The following is an 18,011-nucleotide window of genomic DNA, read 5'->3' as shown; positions in this document are numbered from 1 at the left end:
CTTTGGATGTCGGCTTGGTTTCTGAGGGTCCTCCCTAAGGTTTTGTTTTCAGGCTAATGGGAGTGGGAGCAGGGAGTGGGGTGCAGTCAGGCTGAGCAGCTGACCAACAGACAAACCCAGGTGGCTTATCATGTGAAGACAGGAGACATGGGTCCTTCCAGCACACAAAGGACACACACAGTTCCTGGATGGTGGCCCTTGGCAAACATGGAACATTTTAGATGGTGCAGGGGCAAGTGAATCAAATCTACAGCCCCGGGGGGCATCCAATAGCAGAGGCAGCAGTGGGGTCTGGGATAGAATGGGGAATTGGGGAAAAGGTAAGGCTGGCCAGCTGAGGGGTAAGTTGGGGAGAAGGAGGCCCAGGAGGGGATACCCCAGTTCTACTTCCTATAGTAATCACCCTCTCCCAGACTTGATGACTTCAGCTTGGCCTGTTATCCCCACCCACCACATGGTTCTGCCTCCAAACATGCAGGCTCCAAACTCCTGGATGGGAACCCTCCTCCTCCAAGCCCGCTTCTCCTCCCCTTGCTCTCTGCACCCCAGGGCACCTGTCCCAGAGCTGCGGCAACTCTTATTCTGCTCCCTGCTTGCATGCTGATGTGTCCTCTTTCCTCTTTCCTTTCTCCTTGGCTCACCCCAGGCATACCCATGGCTGCAGTTGCTCGTGTTTACCCATGATCCCCTAGACCTAGGCCTTTCTCGCTAGGTGTGGGAGATCGTGTGTCCACAGCTCTGCTGTTTTCTTGTCCCCATACTGGGAGACCTGGAAACTCAAGCCAGACGCCCAGAAGTTATCCTGGCCTCTTCTCTCTCATTCACCCCCTTTCCGATTCATCCTGAAGATGTCATTTTAGCCATCACGCCCTCCATGGTCCTGGCTCCCTCTTTGCTGGCCTCCCTGCCTCCAGCCTGCCTTTTCTTATTCCCTATGCTCTACAGCCCTGCCTAACGGGTGCTGGAAATGAGTTTCTATCTCCAAGCTCCGAGATGTTCCACAAGCTCCCCAATGGCCATGGAGAAAAGGGCAATGGAGACTCTGTACCAGCTGATGGGGCTGCCTTGGTCTCTTCTTGCCTCCTTTCAGCTCTGACTCCTACATGGGCTTCCCCAGCTCACCCTGAGTTGCCATCCCCCTGGGCTGCCCCAGTAGCAGCTATGGGGTTCAGCGACTCAGTCTGACTCTTATCTTTCCACATCCCCACCTTTGTCTTCTTGAGGACTCCCAGATTTCTATTCAAAAGACACTGCTTTGTCCGTAGCACTCAGTTGGTGTGGGGTACACTGGGAATGCTCATGTGGGTACCCATCTGCCTGTCTTGGGAAGGGTCTTCCTCCACATGGGCCAAGCAAATGCTTCTTGACGGGGTCTCCTTGGGGCTCAGAAAGAAGGTGTGTGTAAGGACTGGGGATGTGTCTGATGTCTGTCACAGGGTGTGGGCGAGGGAGAAGGTGGGCTCTGGTGGTCCTGCCAACCTCCCTGGCCACTGTTCCCATCTTTACAGCAGCTTCTCCATGCAGATGGTTTACCCACATGGGGGAACAGGAGAGTGGGACTCAGCATCCCTAGCTCAGCTCACCACACCAGAGGAAGGGGGTCTGCCCTGCCACAGATCGCCCCCCAACCCAATACAGCATAAGGTAGAGCCTGGTCCAAGTTCACATGTCAGGAGCTGGGCTGGCAATGTCGGAGAAAAACAGGATGTCCATATACTTGCCCTACTCCCAAATCTTATGACCTTTTGTCTTAACCTGTGCGACTCTGCTGAGTGTTCCCCTGGGAGCCTGGCCTTGCTGTGGTTCCTGGAGCAAAAGGAACTTGACGAGTTCATGGACTCTTCCTGGGGCCTGGATGAGGTGGCTGCAGCTATCCATCCCTAGTCCCTGTTAGCTGCAGGTGTTTTCTGCTTCTCCCCAGGATCTGCTGCCCCGTGCTGATGGTCGCCACAGCCATGGTCGGGTTGCACGACGGAAAGCTCACAGGCTGTGCAGCCACAGGGAGCAGGTGGTGCATACCAGCTGTGTCATTGCTCCCTATGTGACCTTGGGCCTCCTCTCTTCATCTGCTGCCTCCCTTCGAGATTATTAAAGTTAAGTGCTTAGAACCGGCTCTGGCACCTTAGCAAGTGTTTGAGAAACAACACCTCTGGTCATGACCTTTCTGGTGCTTTCCTTCCCCATGAGTTCATTCAGGGCTGGTAATTGCTTCATCGGCATCACCATCCTCATACCTAGAATATCACAGGAGTTCAACGAGTGCCTGGCGTGGAGGACCAGGGCGGGGAGTATACACAGAGGCATGCGAGCACTGAGGGCCCCACCCCAGCCTGAAAGAGGGGCTTGGGTCTGAGGCACCCTGTGGTTCAGATCACAGGCTCTACTGGGCCCAGGGGATCCTTCTTTTGCTGAGGACTTAGGGCAGATTATTTTAGGGTTTTAGGGGCAGCCTCCTTTTCTTTGAGCTTGGGGCTGAGGATGGTTGTCCAGTGGAGCTGGACCCTTGTCTGGGTAGTTCCAGATGCCATGGGGACACTGGGAAAGGTGGATTCTGTTTAAAGTCCTCTGTGGCTCCATTGGGGGTCCCGAGGGAGGAGCGATTGAGGGAGTAAGGGATGGAGGAGGCAGGAGCAGGTGTTGCTGCCAAGGCCAACCCTGAAGGCTCTCTGAGCTGAGAGAAGGCAGTGGTCACCCTGGCTGTCTGGTCTTGGGGGTGGGAGAGGTGGGGATAGGGAGTCCTTCTCCGACTAGGACTTGAGTTTAGCTCCTTAGTCACCTGTGTGGGAGACCATGTGAGGGAGGGGAGATGGATTGGGACTGTTGGATCAATACCGCCCGGTCTTGGGGATAGAGCCAGGCGGCCTGACTGGAGTGGAAGCAGCCTAGCCTGGTGGCCACTGACCAGAGCAGGAGATGGCCAAGTGAGCGGGTGGGAGCATGAACCAGGTGGTGATGGGCAATGCTTCTTCACTCTTCCTGCCATCCCATGAGGTGGTGCTGATGTGCCCATTTTGCACTCAGAAAGATTGAGGCCTGGACTAGCCCAGTGAGAGTCAGATCTATGCTTACAACAGGTTTTCCGAGACTGACTGGTTTTTTGTCAGGGTGAGAAACAAGTCTTGCTCCCAGAGCCCCAGGCCAGGGGACTCAGGATGCATCAGGGCCAGCTCAGGCTCCCAGGTGAGATTCCCACCTCCTCCCCCTCTGCATGGCTCCGCCCCTGTGAATGGTCAGCGTGCTCTGCATTCCCTGTGGGGTTGTCTGTCTTGCTGTGGCCCTGTAGGTGGCAGGCTCACCCCAGAAAGTAGATGTGAGCCTCTGGCCACCTGCTAGGACCTGGGGGTAGAGGGTCCCATACAGGCCCGGCCCCAGCTTGAGGTCTAGCATTGTGCCAAGCAGCTGGGGAGTGCTTGGGGAGCAAGGTATGGCCAACGGTGGAGTTCTGGGCTTGGGACTTCTTGGGTGCCAGTGGCCTTTCTGCTTTGGGTGACACCTCTGAGGACCCACATAAGACTGGGAGCATAAGAGGAGGGGGAAGGGGAGAGTCTGTCCCTCCCAAGGGATCCTGGGGCAGATTTGGAGGGGGCAATGTCACAGCAGGACTGTGGTCAAAGATGCATCCTGCCCCCTCTCTGTCCATGTCTAAGGCTGAGTCCTTTCCCTCGCCTGGGGCCTGGATCACAGCATCTCAGGGTGCTGCCTGGGACCACAACCTCATGGGCTGTGTTCCATGGGACTGCTGGTGGCTGGAGGGGAGCAGACTCCTGTGGGCCCCTCTGCGGGGCCCACTCCCTCTCTGTCTCCTCTCCCCGTAGGGGTTAGGAGGCGACAGGTGGTGCTGAGGCCCAAACAGGCACCTGCTGGGGGTGGGTGTTTGTGGGAGCTGGCAAGTGGCTGGAGTTTATGCTTTGGACCTACTTTTATGGAGAGTCTCAAGGGCTCTGTGGCTTCTTTCATCCCAGATCCCAGAGCAGCTTGAAAGTAAAAGCTGGGGTGTGAAGCGCTGCTAATTACAGCCCGGAACCCATGGGCAGTCTTGCAGACACGCTGCTGTCAGCAGGAAGAGGGGTGGGCAAGGCGGCCCCATAAGATTGACCATGAATCCCAAAGTTGCTTTATGGCTCAGTTAAGTGACACTTGAGGCCAGGGGACGCAGGACACTGTGGGACCAGCTCCTGTTTCCCAGGGGGCCTGGCTGTGTGTCTCTCACAAACCACAGGTGCCCCAAGCACATCTGGGGAGATGCAGTGCTCTGGCATTCTCCACATCATAAAAACTGGGTGGGGGGAGTTAGGGATGGATGTGAGTAGGAAGCCCTGGCCCCGTCCAGAGGGACGCTGTTGTTCAGTGCAGGAGGAGCTGGCCCCTGGGTGAGAAGCTGGTGGCCCAGCATGGGGATGTGGAGGCAGAGCTGGGCAGCAAAATTGGAGAGGTATGGCTTCTGGGTGGGGGCTGGGGACTGGGGGTTTGCTGGGCATCTCCTGTGGTGATAACTGTTGGTGGTAGATGCCCAATGCTTGTGGGCAGCTGCCACGACTGCACCTTGTCAGGGAGAGAGAAGACTTTGCTGTTTTGGGGAGATGAGCTTTTTGGCAAGTTCTGGGCCTGGTCAGGTGGGAGTTTCTGGCCTAATCAGGATAAGCTCTAGGTCAGATGGGGTTGCAGGACCCATGGCAAGGCACAGTGTGCCAGGGAGCTGGCCACCCCTGAGCCTTGTGGGCCCTCAAGGAAAGAGCTGCTATTCAGGGGGTTTTGGTCTGACTCATGACTCTCCAGCAGTCCCCTGGAAGACTTCCTTGGTTGTCCCTAGCCTGGTGAGGCACACAGGAGGAAGTTTGGGGCTTAGGCTGGGGTGTTGGGAAGTAGAACAGGAAGAGACTTGCCCAGTCTCACCTAAGGAGGTCTGAGTCACTCTGCGGAAGTCCGCTGTGATAGGGGAAAATGGAGGTGGCTGTCACCAAGGGCCAGGACGGGAGGGAGGGCACTTCAGTCCCTGCCTCTTTCCCTGATCACTGATCCTGTGAGAGTGAACTTGGCACAGCTTCTGAGAGCAGGGTCTAAAGGGACTGAAAGGCACAGCATTCAAAGGACAAATGAGGTTCCTGTCCTGTCCTCATGACAGCTAATCATGGTGACAAGGCACAGGGGGACTGGAGTTGGAACAGCATCTGGCTTGGCTGAGGCTCTTAGCCTGACTATAATGCTAAGGCTCTCCAGAGTCTAGCATAGGGAAGCCACCAGCTGGCAATGTAGAGAACTGGTGGATGTTATAGTTAGAAGCTAGGTCTTAGACTGTGCGTGGAGTGTTTTGTTTGTGAATTCTGGCAACTCTGTCCTTATCAGGTCTGTGAACTTGAGTCTGTCACCATCAAAACCCCATCAGTGAGACCCATCATGGATTCTTGGAAAACAGTAAATTGATGATTGGCAATGTCTTACTTGTAAGTCTTTCTCTGCTTCCCTAATGCTTTCTCTCCCCCTGCCCTTCCCTGCCAGATGAACCTGTTACTGTGCATTTTGTACTAGAATCAGATAGAAATTGGAGTTGATTTGGCTCAGGCAATGGCTGTGGTTTCTGGCACTGATTTTATGGTGACAAGGCTTTGCAGGGGAACAGCCAGGAATTTTATAAATTCTGAGGGAAAAGAGGTTGATCAGATGTGAGGTCCCTGGCATTGTGGGTGGGTGCTGAGTGGGGCCTGAAGAGGCTAAGGCAAGTCAATGCAACAAGGCTGGAGCCTGTTGTGTGTGGAGTTTCAGGGTGGAAGAGTAGAGAACAAAATCAGAATGAGGAAGGCTAGGCCAGGAGGCTGCTGCTCTAAGGGACTTGATGATCTTACTCCTGTTGGTGTTCCTTGGTGAGTGGCCTGGATGCCCCACATGCTATGGTCAGGTCTGCTTTGTCCATTGCCTTTGGACTCAATGGTGTTCTCACCAAAGCCCAGAGAAGCATGGGAAGGAGATCCTCCTTGGAGAACTCATTCCTTACTTGGATACATGGCCACAGGCTGTGTCTCTGCCCCCTTCAAGCAAGAGGCTGCTCAGAGCTGGGTGGGGAGAGACGCAGGCTTGGCAGCTTGGGTCTATTTCCACAGGGATCAGGGTTTCTGGATGGAAGCTCTTCTGAGAGTGCAAACTTCTTCTTTTGACCAGCGAAGGAACCACAAGCATGCTGCTTGACCTTGAAGTGGGTGGCGGGCTTGGGAAAAGCCCAGGGGATTATTCTGTTCCTAGAGCAGCATCTCTCATTCTCTTGCCAAGGCTGGTTGCAGGTAAAGCATCCTGTTAGCACTGCAGGTGGGCTGGGGACTTCTGGGAATGGGAGCTTCTAGAATATGGGACAGAGGGCAGACAGGGAACCCTGGTGGAGGGGACCATTGTAGCCCTGGGCAGTCCTATCTTGGTCATTGCCTTTTAGAGCAATATTCCAATAGGTTCAGCCTCCTTATTAGTAATGCATAAATAGCAGGACAGGTGGTTCATACCCCAGAAGTGGTATTTGATTTCAGCACACTTTATGAGCTCTCAGAGCAAATTTGATGTCTTGAACCTGAAACGATTGTCCATTTAGCAAGCATGTGGCCATGGCGTGCTGGCCTTTGTTCTCCTAGGGGGGAAGACTGTGGTAATGTGGGGCTGAGCGCTTTGAACCCAGCTCTGGTTGAGTGTAGGTTCAGAGTCCCTGCCCTGTGGTTTCTATGTCCTGATTTCTGCAAGGCCAAATCTCTTCTGAGTATCCCTGTGCCACTGCACCTTGGGTGGGCCCTGCTGGCAGGGAGGGCTCTGGCTGGAGGAATCTTGCACTCTTGATCGTGTGATGTGTGGGTGCTGTGGGTGAAGGGGCTGCTGGGGAACATGTGTGTCTGGAGAGAACAGAAACCCCCCTCAGTCACGTGCCCGAAACTCCTGCACTCTTTTATTTCATAGATCAGTGAACACTAAGGGACGGGGGCTGTGGGAGGTGGTGGATGAGTCACTTGTACATCCGGGCTCCATGGGGCATGTTTGGGTACCTGATCCTACCATGACTGAGCTGGATGGGATTGCAGGACCCTGTCCAAGCCCTTTCTTATTCAGATGGCAGCTCAGAGGCTCAGGATGGACTGAGTTCTGCTGGGATTTGGGGTTGAGCTGGGTCTGGAGTTTGGATGCCCGGCTGGTAGCCCTGTACACTTAGGATTGCTGTCAGGGAGAAGCCTGGCGAATGGTGCCCTGGTCTGCCAGTTCTGAGTGCTGGGTGGCCCCCAGAGAGGAACTGCTGTGGGGCTGGGTTCTCATCTCTGAGATAGGCTGGTGTTTGTCCTGGTGGTATGCACTCAACCCTGTGATGCCAGGATGGGAGAGGGAAGTGAATTCCTTCCCTTGATCTCTTCCATACTTCCCTCAGCGGTAGCTGTGCCATCTACAATATAGGCTAAGGCAAGGGACTGAGGGCTGCTGGGAAAGCTTCTCCCTTGGCCAGCTTGGCACCTGTTCTATGAGAGCTCCCCTCCCTCCCCCTGGAACCACCTTCTGGCCCTCCTGATGCCAGGTGACAGTGACAAGAACATGATGGGCACAGCAGACACCTGCTGACTTGGGAGTCCTGGGAAACCTAGGAATTGGCTCCTCTGAACCCTAGTGCGGATCTTACAGTGCAAGAATAAAAAACAAACAAGCCTGGGATATGAAAACTTCCGAGGCCCACAAGCCAGAGACCCCAAGCAAAGGCAGGCTATGCAGAGGGCTTGGAAAAGGCTGCCTGGGAGGTCCGTTTGGCACTCAGTATTCCCAAGAGGGTAAGCTGAGACCTGGGTGGGTGACAGATTTGCCCTAGTGGAGAAACAAAGTGGGGGCTGCTTATGGGAAGGAGTTGTCTCTTTCCTGCATTGGTTCTCAGTGGGGGAGCGGTGGTCCTGCCCCTGGCCCCCACTGCACCCTCCCGCAGGGACATTTGGCCATGTCTGTACACATTTTTGGTTGTCACAACTGAGCCATTGCTGTGGCATTGGGTGACAGAGACTGGGGTCATCGCCGAGTGGTTCACAAGTGCATAGGACAGTCCCTCCCTTGGCCAAAGAATGCCTTGGCCCTCTGCGTCCCCAGTGCCAAGGACCGTGTGATGGCCTCATCCTAGCTCCTGCCGGGAGAATGGAGGGGAAGGATGGGATAGCTGGAGATGTGAAGGGCAGATGCCCCCACTGCCTCTCCCAGGAGGGTCTCCACGGGGTTGGGTTCCTAGGAAGACCATCACCCCTTGTTCTTGGGCATATTATTGAGATGTCTGCTGCCTGGAGCCAGGTGTGTTCACTGCCATCACTCTTGCATGAGTAATTCTGGGGAGAAGCTTATAAAGTGTTTTAAGAGGTGGGTAAATTGCGACTCAAGAGGCACATAAAAACTTCCATAAATACCAGCCTTGCAGACCAAAGCCATGTGGGAGAGGGGCGAGTGGGGTTTTCTATCCTGGAGAAAGTCTTCTTTTCCAGGCAGTAGGTCCTGGCTTGTCTTTGGTCCTGAATTTTCAGCTTTTTCTGTATGTGGCATTGTTCAGTTTTGTCCCATTCGTTCCTTCTGTGTCCAAGGAACCTGCCATTGTCTACGCCTCTGAGTTACTCAGGGGTGAAGATGGTCTGAGTGGGTTGGCTCAGGGCCCTGATCTCACCTCCTGGTATCAAAAAGCAGAAACCATCAAGGAAGTGTCTGACCCCACTCAGGGATCCAAATATGTGGATTCCATGTGGCAGGAGATTCGTGCTGTTGCTGCTGATGGGGGTCAGTGACCTTCTGAGGGTTGATGATTGGTACCCTCTTATCCTCCAGGGCCAGAGTGCCATGCTGGGACAAACCTCATCTCCAGCAATCACACCTGAGTGTTCAGAGCTGGGAAAGTTTGCTGGCCACAGCTGTGAACCATCACCATAGGGTGTCCTCTTAGTTGACCAGCTTCTCCAGTTTTCAGAACACGTTGACTTCTGCTCTCATCTGCATCCCTGGAGCTGGTAGCACAGGGTGGTGATCCACATGGCTATACCGAGGATTCAGGGGATCCCAGGGAGAAAGGGATTCAGTCAGCCTCACAGGAACCAACAGCAAATCCAGTTCCCTCCTGGTCTCTTACATGGGTACAGGGTCCTAAGGCTTTGGGCCATCCTCTGCTGCTTTCCCAGGTCATAATCAGGGAGCTGGATGGAAAGTGGAGCAGCTGGGACATGAACCAGCACCCATGTAGGATCCCAGCCCTTGCAAGGTATCAATTTAGCCATTAAGCCATCGTGCTGGGTCCATTTTTGCTTTTTTCTTTTTAGAACTCATTCTGAGTCTCAGTTTCCACACTATTGAAACAGCAACTTCAGCCATATCCAAGGATTGTTGTGAAGTACAGCAGCTGCCAGCTGGGCACAGAACAGATGCTCCACAGTGGCCATGAGGAGTAGGGAGTGGCACTGGAGGACATATCAGGCTCCCTGGGGGAGGGCAGAGAGGCAGGACCTAGATGTCATCTGTAGGGCCACTCCTAACTTTTGGGATCTGGCGCACGGATGCTTTGAAGTGGCAATAAAATGCAATGTACTGCTACATGTGACAGCAGCTGACAGTACTGACTTAGCAAACTAAATTCAACATTTTTTTTTTTTTTTTAACAAGGCCAAGCTTTCTGGATGGGTAGGAAAAATCCCATTCTAAGGAGATTAACTCTCTGGGATAGCAACAGGCTTTCTCAAGAGCCAAAGACGCAAGATGTGACAACACCCCACGGAGTGTGTATATAAACACCCGGGGAGGCCTTGAGAAGCTAGAGTTTGAGCTCCTGGCTAAGCTGTAAGCCTCCTCTACTAGTGTCATGGCCACCCAGTGCTGCGCCTCAGCCTTCTCCACTGGCTCCATGACGGGCCTCTCTCAGGTGTCCCCCATGCGATCTGTGGGCTCCTGTAGGGTCTCATGTCTGGCTGGTGCCTCCGGGTCCCCGACTCCCTCTCGGATAGGCCTCTCTGGCTTAGGGAATTGCTTTCCTGACTCCTGCCTGGCTGCTGGGCACCAGTCCTCAGGCTTTGCTGGGTCAGGAGGCTGGTTCTGCGAGGGCTCCTTCACTGGCAATGAGAAGGAGACCATGCAGTCCCTGAACAACCGCCTGGCCAACTACCTGCAGAAGGTGCGGCAACTGGAATGCGACAACGCGGAGCTGGAGAGCCGCATCCGCGAGTGGTGTGAGACTCAGATCCCTTACACCTGCCCTGACTACCAGTCGTACTTCAAGACAGTTGAGGAGCTCCAGCAGAAGGTGATGGGGACCCAGCTTCTCTCCAGAGGGGCAGCCCAGAGTCTGAGGGGTGGGGATGGGGGTGCACCTGTCTTATCCCAAGCCCTTCCCAGAAGGAACTATGGCTTTAGGGCATTCCCCTGGCAGGACAAGCTTCTCTCTCTAGGCCTTGATTTTCCCCAGTCCTGGGCTATTCTTCACTTCCTCTTGTTGTCTCAGTTCTAGAAAGGGAAGGGGCATTGGGGCAAGACCTTGCTGCATATAGCACTGTGCCCAGTGCTCTCCTACCTACTGGCTTATTTATTCTTCATCTTGGGGAGATGGGTAGTACTGTACTGGTTTCGTTGAACAGATGGGTAAGCTGACTTCTCAGCAGCTTGTCAGTGATCACATAGGCAGACTGAGGAATTCAGCCTTTCCAGGGCCACCGTGCAGGCTCTGGATACCAGCACAGTTGGCTGTGGGTGGCGTCCTTGGGGTGCTCCCGCCATACCTCCTGCGGGGAGAGTCTTTGTTATGGGCTGGAAACTTAGCTGCTATTCTGTCTTAGAAATGTGGCCTCTGTGATCTGGGCGTCCCTACCCACTGACCCCCTGCACTCTTAGAGCCTTCCCCAGCTCACACAAGGCCTCTTTTTCCTTAGATCTTGCTGGCCAAGTCCGAGAATGCCAGGCTGGTCCTACAAATTGACAATGCCAAGCTGGCAACTGATGACTTCCGGACCAAGTGAGTGGGCTTGCCCAGAGATGGGTCCTTGCCTTGGGTACAGGGGAGGTGAGCATAAGGCCAGAGAGTGGCTGTCAGTGCAAAAAAGGGGCCCAGACTCGGGATCCCTCTAGGATCACAGCGGAGACCTACCTTGCCTTGGATCATGGGTCAGCTCCTGTCACTACCTGTGGGGTGAGGAGCCCTGTCTGTGCCTGGCTTTCTTTGTGGCAGACTTGGCAGTGTTATGTACCTGCAGGTATGAGACGGAGTTGTCGCTGCGGCAGCTGGTGGAGGCCGACATCAACGGGCTGCGCAGGATCTTGGATGAGCTGACCCTGTGCAAGGCTGACCTGGAGGGGCAGGTGGAGTCGCTGAAGGAGGAGCTGCTTTGCCTCAAGAAGAACCACGAGGAGGTGAGACTGGTTGATCAGTGGCTGGTTGAACTCTCTACGCGGCTTAGGAAGCCACTGCTGGACCTTGAGCTCCCTGTGTACTGGAAACTCTGGAGACATTTGCGTCTCATGTTCCCTTTATTCCATCCTCCCCAAACCCCAGGCCATATAGTCTACTGTAAACTCCATTCTACAGATGAGAAAACTGAAGTAGAAAAAGAGTCCACCTTCCAGCCATTGAAGCCACATTTCCTTTTGGGCTGGAGAGCATGGATTATCATAGCTCTATTTACCTGGTGTTCATAGATCTCGCTTAAGTCTCCCCAGTTCCTGAGAGATGGTTGGTAAATGCTCATGAGCAGTTTGAGGCTTGGAGAGGTCACACATCCTAAATTGTGTTGCTCAGCTGGCAACTGGGGGAGGAGGCTCACATGCAGGGCAGCTAGACCCTAGTCCAACATCCTTTTCCCAGTCTTATGGCATTTGGCATCTTCATTGCAGGATGTCAGTGTGCTCCGCAGCCAACTTGGGGACCGACTGAATGTGGAGGTGAACGCTGCACCTCCTGTGGACCTCAATAGGGTCCTAGAAGAGATGCGATGCCAGTATGAGGCCCTGGTGGAGAACAACTGCAGAGACTTGGAGACCTGGTTCAACACCCAGGTGGGGCTAGGACAGCCCAAGCCTCTGGGCTCCTGGAGAGGGGCTGCCCTTCACAGTGCCTTCCCTGGCTCTGACTATGCTCTGCATGTACTCCATGTTGCAGACGAAGGAGCTGAACCAGCAGGTGGTGTCCAGCTCGGAGCAGCTGCAATCTTGCCAGACAGAAATCACTGAGCTGAGACGCACAGTCAGTGCCCTGGAGATCGAGCTGCAGACCCAGCACAGCACGGTGTGTGGCTCCCTGAGCTGCCAGTCTCAGCACACAGCTCTCACGAGGCCCCTTCACAAGTGATGCTCAAGGCTGTGGGTGTCTAGGGAGAATTGAAATTGCTTCCCGTCGGCAGCTCCTCCTTTTTCCCCTTGCAGCGAAGTTCTCTGGAGTCTACTTTGGAGGAGACTAAGGCCTGCTACAGTGGCCAGCTGACCCAGATGCAATGCATGATCGGCAATGTGGAGTCCCAGCTGGCTGAGATCCGCTGTGATCTGGAGCGGCAGAACCAGGAGTACCAGGTGCTGCTGGATGTCAAGGCCCGGCTGGAGTGTGAGATTAACACATACCGTGGCCTGCTGGAGAGCGAGGACTGCAAGTGAGTGGGGGATCCTGGGATCTGATTGCTGTCCAGGTGAAGTGGCGGGGGTGGGGGGGGAACCAAAGCCACTTGGAGGACTCCTATCTGCTGGCTTTGGTTAGAGCTAGATGCAAGCTCCTCCCACATCCAGCTGGGTGGGGAGTTCCTGGTCTCCATGTACATCCAGTGGCTCCACCCTCCCCACCTTGGCATGGACCAAGGCTACTTGTTGCCGGCCTCCAGCTGCCTTGCTTGCCCTGCTCAATCAATTCAGTATGTCTCAGCCAAATGCCCAGGTGCCCATGGCAATCTGTGTGATGTCATGTTCTCCAGGCTTCCTGCCCATCCTTGTGCCACAGAATGCAAGCCTGCCATCAAAGCCCCTCATGTCTCCTCTGCACCATGCACCCCGAGTGCCCAGGTCAGCACCCAGGTCTGCAGCATCACCGAGCAGATGCAAGATGCCAAAGCCATTTCTAGGGAGCAGCTGCCGTACCGCCCATCGTGACCTATGACCTGTGACCTATGAACTCCTGTGGCTCCTTTCTCTGGAGAGACCCTGTGTCTTCCCCAACTTCATTTCCTCTCCTCTCCTCCTCCCTTATGCTTGGTTGTCTTTGCTGATAAAAATCCTCATGTCATGTTTCTGGACCTGGGAGTGCCTTCCTGCCATGCAAACCAGACTTACCCAATAAAGTGCATTCTCTTGGCATAGCAACCTCCACTTTGGCTGGCTGTTGATTTTCATATGATGTGTTAGTGGGGGCATCTGGTCAGCAGTTGCTGTACATAGTAGGGTTTGGTTTCTGAGAAAATCTGGACCCTGCCCCATGTACCAGGTACTTGACACTACTCATGAATATTCAACTACCTGCCTGACAAGCCAGAGAATCAGCAAGCACACCTCAGAACTTGAGGGGAAGACACACGCAGGCAGAACTGAAATGTCTTGCTGTGTGTCCAGTCACATGGTATGACCTCTCTGATCTCAGCAGGCTCTTCTATGAAATCGGGCTATCATAAAGCTCTGAATGGAACATGCACATTCAGTACCCCAAGAATGGCAGTTGCCTGGAGTTAGAAGCGAGGACTGAGCTCTTGGCTCAGCACAGGGCAGGATGCTGGTGTGGGGGTGTGAAGTGCACCTCTCTTGAAGCATCCTGAGACCTGGGTGATGGACCCGCAAGCCTCAACTTGAGAGTCCACTCAGCCCTGGACAGGAGCATCAATGTGCTTGGTTCTCACCCCTGCCTTGCTCTGGGGGCCCTTTCCACTCCCCTCCTTCTCTAGAGTCTATGACTTTGGCCTGGGGCTCAGGATTGGGATGGGTGGTGCGGGGCATGCATGGAGAGTGTCATGCTCCTGCGAGGGCACAGGCAGGGTTCAGGGACTGGCTCGAGTCTTCTGTCAACTTGAGCTGCCTAGCTGCTGCATCAGGTCATAAGAGGACAGCTTGAGGAAGCCCCTCTTGTTCAAGACAGCGTCCTCTGTAGGGTCCATGGACTCTCAAGTACTCTTTGCACAATATGGTATCCCTGAGTGCTGGCGATTTTGCATCTGCATTAGGTGAGGAGCCCATTGTGCCCCCATTTGTTCCCTGAACCATGTCCCGGCAGACAGCTGTAACTGAGGGGCAGACTGAGGTCAACCATGTCATGGAATCATCATGGACTGACTAGCCAGGGACATCTTCCCATGTCTTTTGACCTCTGCTTTGTCGCTCTTTCCATGATATTGAGACAGATGATGTAAGACAGGCCATTTGGTAAAGTGCCCTTACTACTGGCTGTCAGGGTTGTGCCTTCTTGTGTTTTCCAGATGTGAGAACAGGCTGTCTTCCCTTTTACATTTGTGCACATATCACAGAATCAGTTAAGGGGCAGTGTACTACACACACTATACCCAGCAAACCAAGACCTAACTATCTGACAACTACTAACTGACACCCCTCACCCAGCAAACCCAGCACTAATGCTGGGGCTCAGTGTGCTGGGCAAGAGCAAGTGTGGAGGATATGGCTAGAGGCAAAGTGGGTGACAGGCACAGTTCCCCAAGCAGCTGCTGTCTTGGTGTGGAGACCCTTCCCCTTGCCTTCCCCTATCTCCCAGCAGGAGCTGCACCAGGGAGGCTGGAGTGGGGCTAGGGACAGGGGTTCAGGCTCAGGGGAAGGCAGGGAGGTCATGTGGGGCACTGTGAAGTGTGTCTACATTGTGCTCTGGGGTCAGCACATGCTGCGTCCGAACAGAGTGCAAAGATCCTGGGAGAAAGGTTATTGGGAGGTCCCGCAAACAGCATTAGCTGAGGCCCATCAGGGAGTTCCAGGAAATTATTTTACTCTTTTAAAAAGAAAGCTGAGAAAGAACGGAGACAGACCATGGCAATGTACAGGATGTTTGCATGTTCTAAAAGCTTCACTTTTACCAAATTATCTAACAAAATCTTGCCCAGAGGCGTTCATCTGCACCCCTGGCACTGGATTGGACCCGTCTCATGGGGCAGGTGGCTTTGGACCAGGGCCCACTCTGTTCTCTGCTTAGGGGTTTGGCTTGGGTATGGCTGTTCACCTGCACAGGACCCTGGGCCCATCTCCATCACTGAGTCCTGAGGGTAGGGAAAGGAGGTGGGGCTGACATTGCAGGGGGTTTCCCTCTCCTTCCATCCTTCTTTCCTATCCTTTTGCATTGTCTCTCCCCTCCATGGGCAATTACTTCATCCGTTCACTTATTCAAAAACTTCCAGATGTCCAGCACTCTGATTGACACTATGCAAGTTTCCAAAGAAGGGTGAAGTCAATTCCTGACCTCATGTTTATTGGGGGAAATAGGGCTTGGAGCTTTATCCAGGTCTCCCATACAGGTAGCAGGGGTCTGAGCACTGGGCCATCTTCTGCTGCTTTTTCAGCTCTATTAGTAGAAAGCTGGAGTGCAAATGGAGCAGCCAGGACTTGACCTGGTATGCCATTCAGGATGCTGGCTCACAGGGGCTGCATCACAACACAGGACCCACAGGTCTGGTCTTCGGTTTCCTTGTGAAGGTCAGGTGGGACCATAGGTTAGGAGTTTACCAGTCTGACTGTGGGAACCTCCTGTGGGAGTGGATGCCTATCTGCGTGGGCTGATAGGGCTGTACAAACACTAGTTTTGCACTCTCTGTGTGAGTAAGGTTCTTGGTAGGTTTCCAAAACTTTGCAAACCTCAGTTCACCCACCTATTAAATGGAACTATAAGAGACACTTGCCTTGTGAGGTTGTGGGGAGGACTGATAGGAGAGTGCTTGGAGAGAGATCAGCAAGGTGCTGAAAGCTCAGTTTCTCTCTGGTCACAAGGCTGAGGGAGGAGAGCATTCAAGGTTGAGCAGCACTGGGATCCCCTCTGGCTAGCCCAGGTGCAGGGGTCTTGCCAGGAGACCAACCCACTCCATCTCTGGAGCTCTGCAAGCAGCATGACACTTTTCCAGCTTTTGAGCTGTGTTTTCTCTGGGTTCCCGTGGCTCCAGGTGACCCTTGCTGAGCTCAGAGCACAGCCTGCAGCTTGCAGCCAGGTTCTCAGCTTGGCTGGGTCCTTGGCCCTGAGGCTCAGCTGTCCAAGAAGCAGAGGCAGAGGCAGTTATGGGGACCCTAGGTTAGTGCTTGGCAGGTGTGGGTCATCCTAGGTCCCTGAGCATGGGAAAGGCACAGTGTGACTCATGAAGTTGTATCTGTGAGGGCCCCAAACATGCCCACCTGGCCCTGGGGGGATGGTAGCCTGCATACTCAGAGCCCGTCCATACTCCGCAGTGACAGCTGCTCAGCACTGCCAGTTTCAGCACAGCAAACAAGACTCCACTTGTGTGAGACTGACAGTCACAACAGTTGCTGTTCTGAATGCTTCAAACGCATATCACGCTCCCTACAGCCTCAGGCAATGAGTATCTGATGTTCTTTCCATTTATAGAAAAGGAGAGAGAGAGAGGGAGGGAAGAAGAGAGGGAAAGAATATGAGGTTAAGTCACAATGGTTGGAGTGGCAGAGCTAGGGTCTGAACTCCCAAGTTTACGTGTGCTGCTTCTGTGTTGTCCCACACACCAGGGACTGTGGATCCCTACACCCCAACCTTGTACCCTGGTGACAGTGAGCAGTTCAGGACCAGCTTCCAGAGCATGGTGGAAGACAGGATTGTTTTGTTACTAGGTGGGTGTTGAGCCAGCTCTTGCCATCTCTGAGTCCCGTCAGTGTCAGCTTCTGGGAGACACTGAGCCTCTCAGGCTCACAGAGGCATGCTGTGGCTTAGTGGGACCTGGCATGGGAGGACATGAGCACTGTGACTGGTTCTCCACTTGGGCCCAGCCTGGGGTCACTCTCCTCATAAAAGGACGTAGGAACCTAAGCGATGGGACAGACAGGAAGTCCCCCGATGCTCACCTGCGACTCTCTTCCCACTCAGCTCCCTGCCTCTCTCCTCCAGCCCTCCCTGGTTTGCCAGATGAGACTTGCCTTGTGTCTTGATAAGCTTTTAGGCATCGTCTTTGCTGTTGGCTTCAGCAGAGATCAATCTGTGAAGGTCTGGCTCTCATGCTCCCAGGGACATCCGTGAATTAAGAACTCAAGGCAAGAGTGACAAAAGAAGTGTGTGTGAGATATTCCTTAAATGGCTGCAGTGGCTAGGTGGGCACCAGGCTGAAGCCAGGAGGCTGAAACTTCACCCAGGTCTTCCCAGTGGGTGCAGGGGTTCGTCTTCTGTTGTTTCCCTAGGTGTTAGATTGGAAGAGGAGTAGCTGGGACTCGGTCCAGTGCTCTGACGTGGGCCAGTTTAACCAACTGTAGCACAACATTGGTTGTCTCCCCACTTCACCATCTGTGTAGCTAGAAGGAAAGCTTTCTCCATCTTTTACCCAGGACTGGAAGACAAGCCTATCTAGACACAGGGAGCTTGGGTCTGCCGCAGGAAGGTTCCCGACAAATAAGCCTCACACCTAGCTAGATTTCATGGCAAGGAGGGAGAAGGCCAGGTTGTATCTAAGGGGACCAGCTGTCACAGCCTTTCCAGGACGGAGGGTTCTCCAGCCAATGGAACTTCTGGCTCTGGAACCGGAACAAGCCTGGGGAAAGCAGGAGAGCTGGTCACCCGGCCATAGTCAGAGCCTTCTGTGTTTCCTCTGTCACAGGAACCTCTTCACTCTACATCAGACCTTGCTCCCCATCCTCTGGCAGACAACCTAGCAGTCTTGTCTGCTCCTACAAGAGAGGATTGTGATGCAGAGAGTTAAGGGCTTGGGGTTTGGGGACTGGGCTCCCATGCCTGCTTCCCAAGGCGGTTGAAACCAGGCCCTTGTGACAGGCTCCTTTGAAGGGCTCACGGACATATGATCTGTTCCCAGTTGCATGTGGTCCATGCTGGGAGTTGCCACTCGGCCTCCCAACCAGCGGGGCTCCTGTTTTTATGAGGCCGGGAAATGTTCACG

At 54.0% G+C, this 18,011-nt stretch overlaps 1 protein-coding gene across 1 annotated transcript; it reads left to right on the top strand.

The window, feature by feature from the left end:
* The first annotated feature begins 9,823 nt into the window (after nucleotides 1-9,823).
* KRT36 (keratin 36) lies at nucleotides 9,824-13,252 on the top strand. Its single transcript, XM_041000983.1, has 7 exons — nucleotides 9,824-10,261; nucleotides 10,884-10,966; nucleotides 11,205-11,361; nucleotides 11,842-12,003; nucleotides 12,107-12,232; nucleotides 12,370-12,590; nucleotides 12,906-13,252. Exons 1-7 carry the CDS (start codon nucleotides 9,824-9,826, stop codon nucleotides 13,078-13,080), a joined length of 1,362 nt encoding a protein of 453 aa, XP_040856917.1. The 3' UTR covers nucleotides 13,081-13,252.
* The last annotated feature ends 4,759 nt before the right edge of the window (nucleotides 13,253-18,011 follow it).

The sequence above is a fragment of the Ochotona curzoniae genome, unplaced genomic scaffold (assembly GCF_017591425.1).
Source record: "Ochotona curzoniae isolate NIBS_2020 unplaced genomic scaffold, NIBS_Ocur_1.0 scaffold_2453, whole genome shotgun sequence".
Taxonomy (NCBI): domain Eukaryota; kingdom Metazoa; phylum Chordata; class Mammalia; order Lagomorpha; family Ochotonidae; genus Ochotona; species Ochotona curzoniae.
Note: the sequence above shows the minus strand (reverse complement) of the source record. Positions and strands in the feature narration are given on the sequence as shown.

Bases quoted from the DNA above. Each gene is read 5' to 3' on its own strand.
- KRT36 (XM_041000983.1), top strand. From the start codon at position 9,824: ATGGCCACCCAGTGCTGCGCCTCAGCCTTCTCCACTGGCTCCATGACG. The intron at 10,262-10,883 runs GTGATGGGGACC...CTTTTTCCTTAG, and splicing joins TTGAGGAGCTCCAGCAGAAG to ATCTTGCTGGCCAAGTCCGA. The intron at 10,967-11,204 runs GTGAGTGGGCTT...ATGTACCTGCAG, and splicing joins ACTGATGACTTCCGGACCAA to GTATGAGACGGAGTTGTCGC.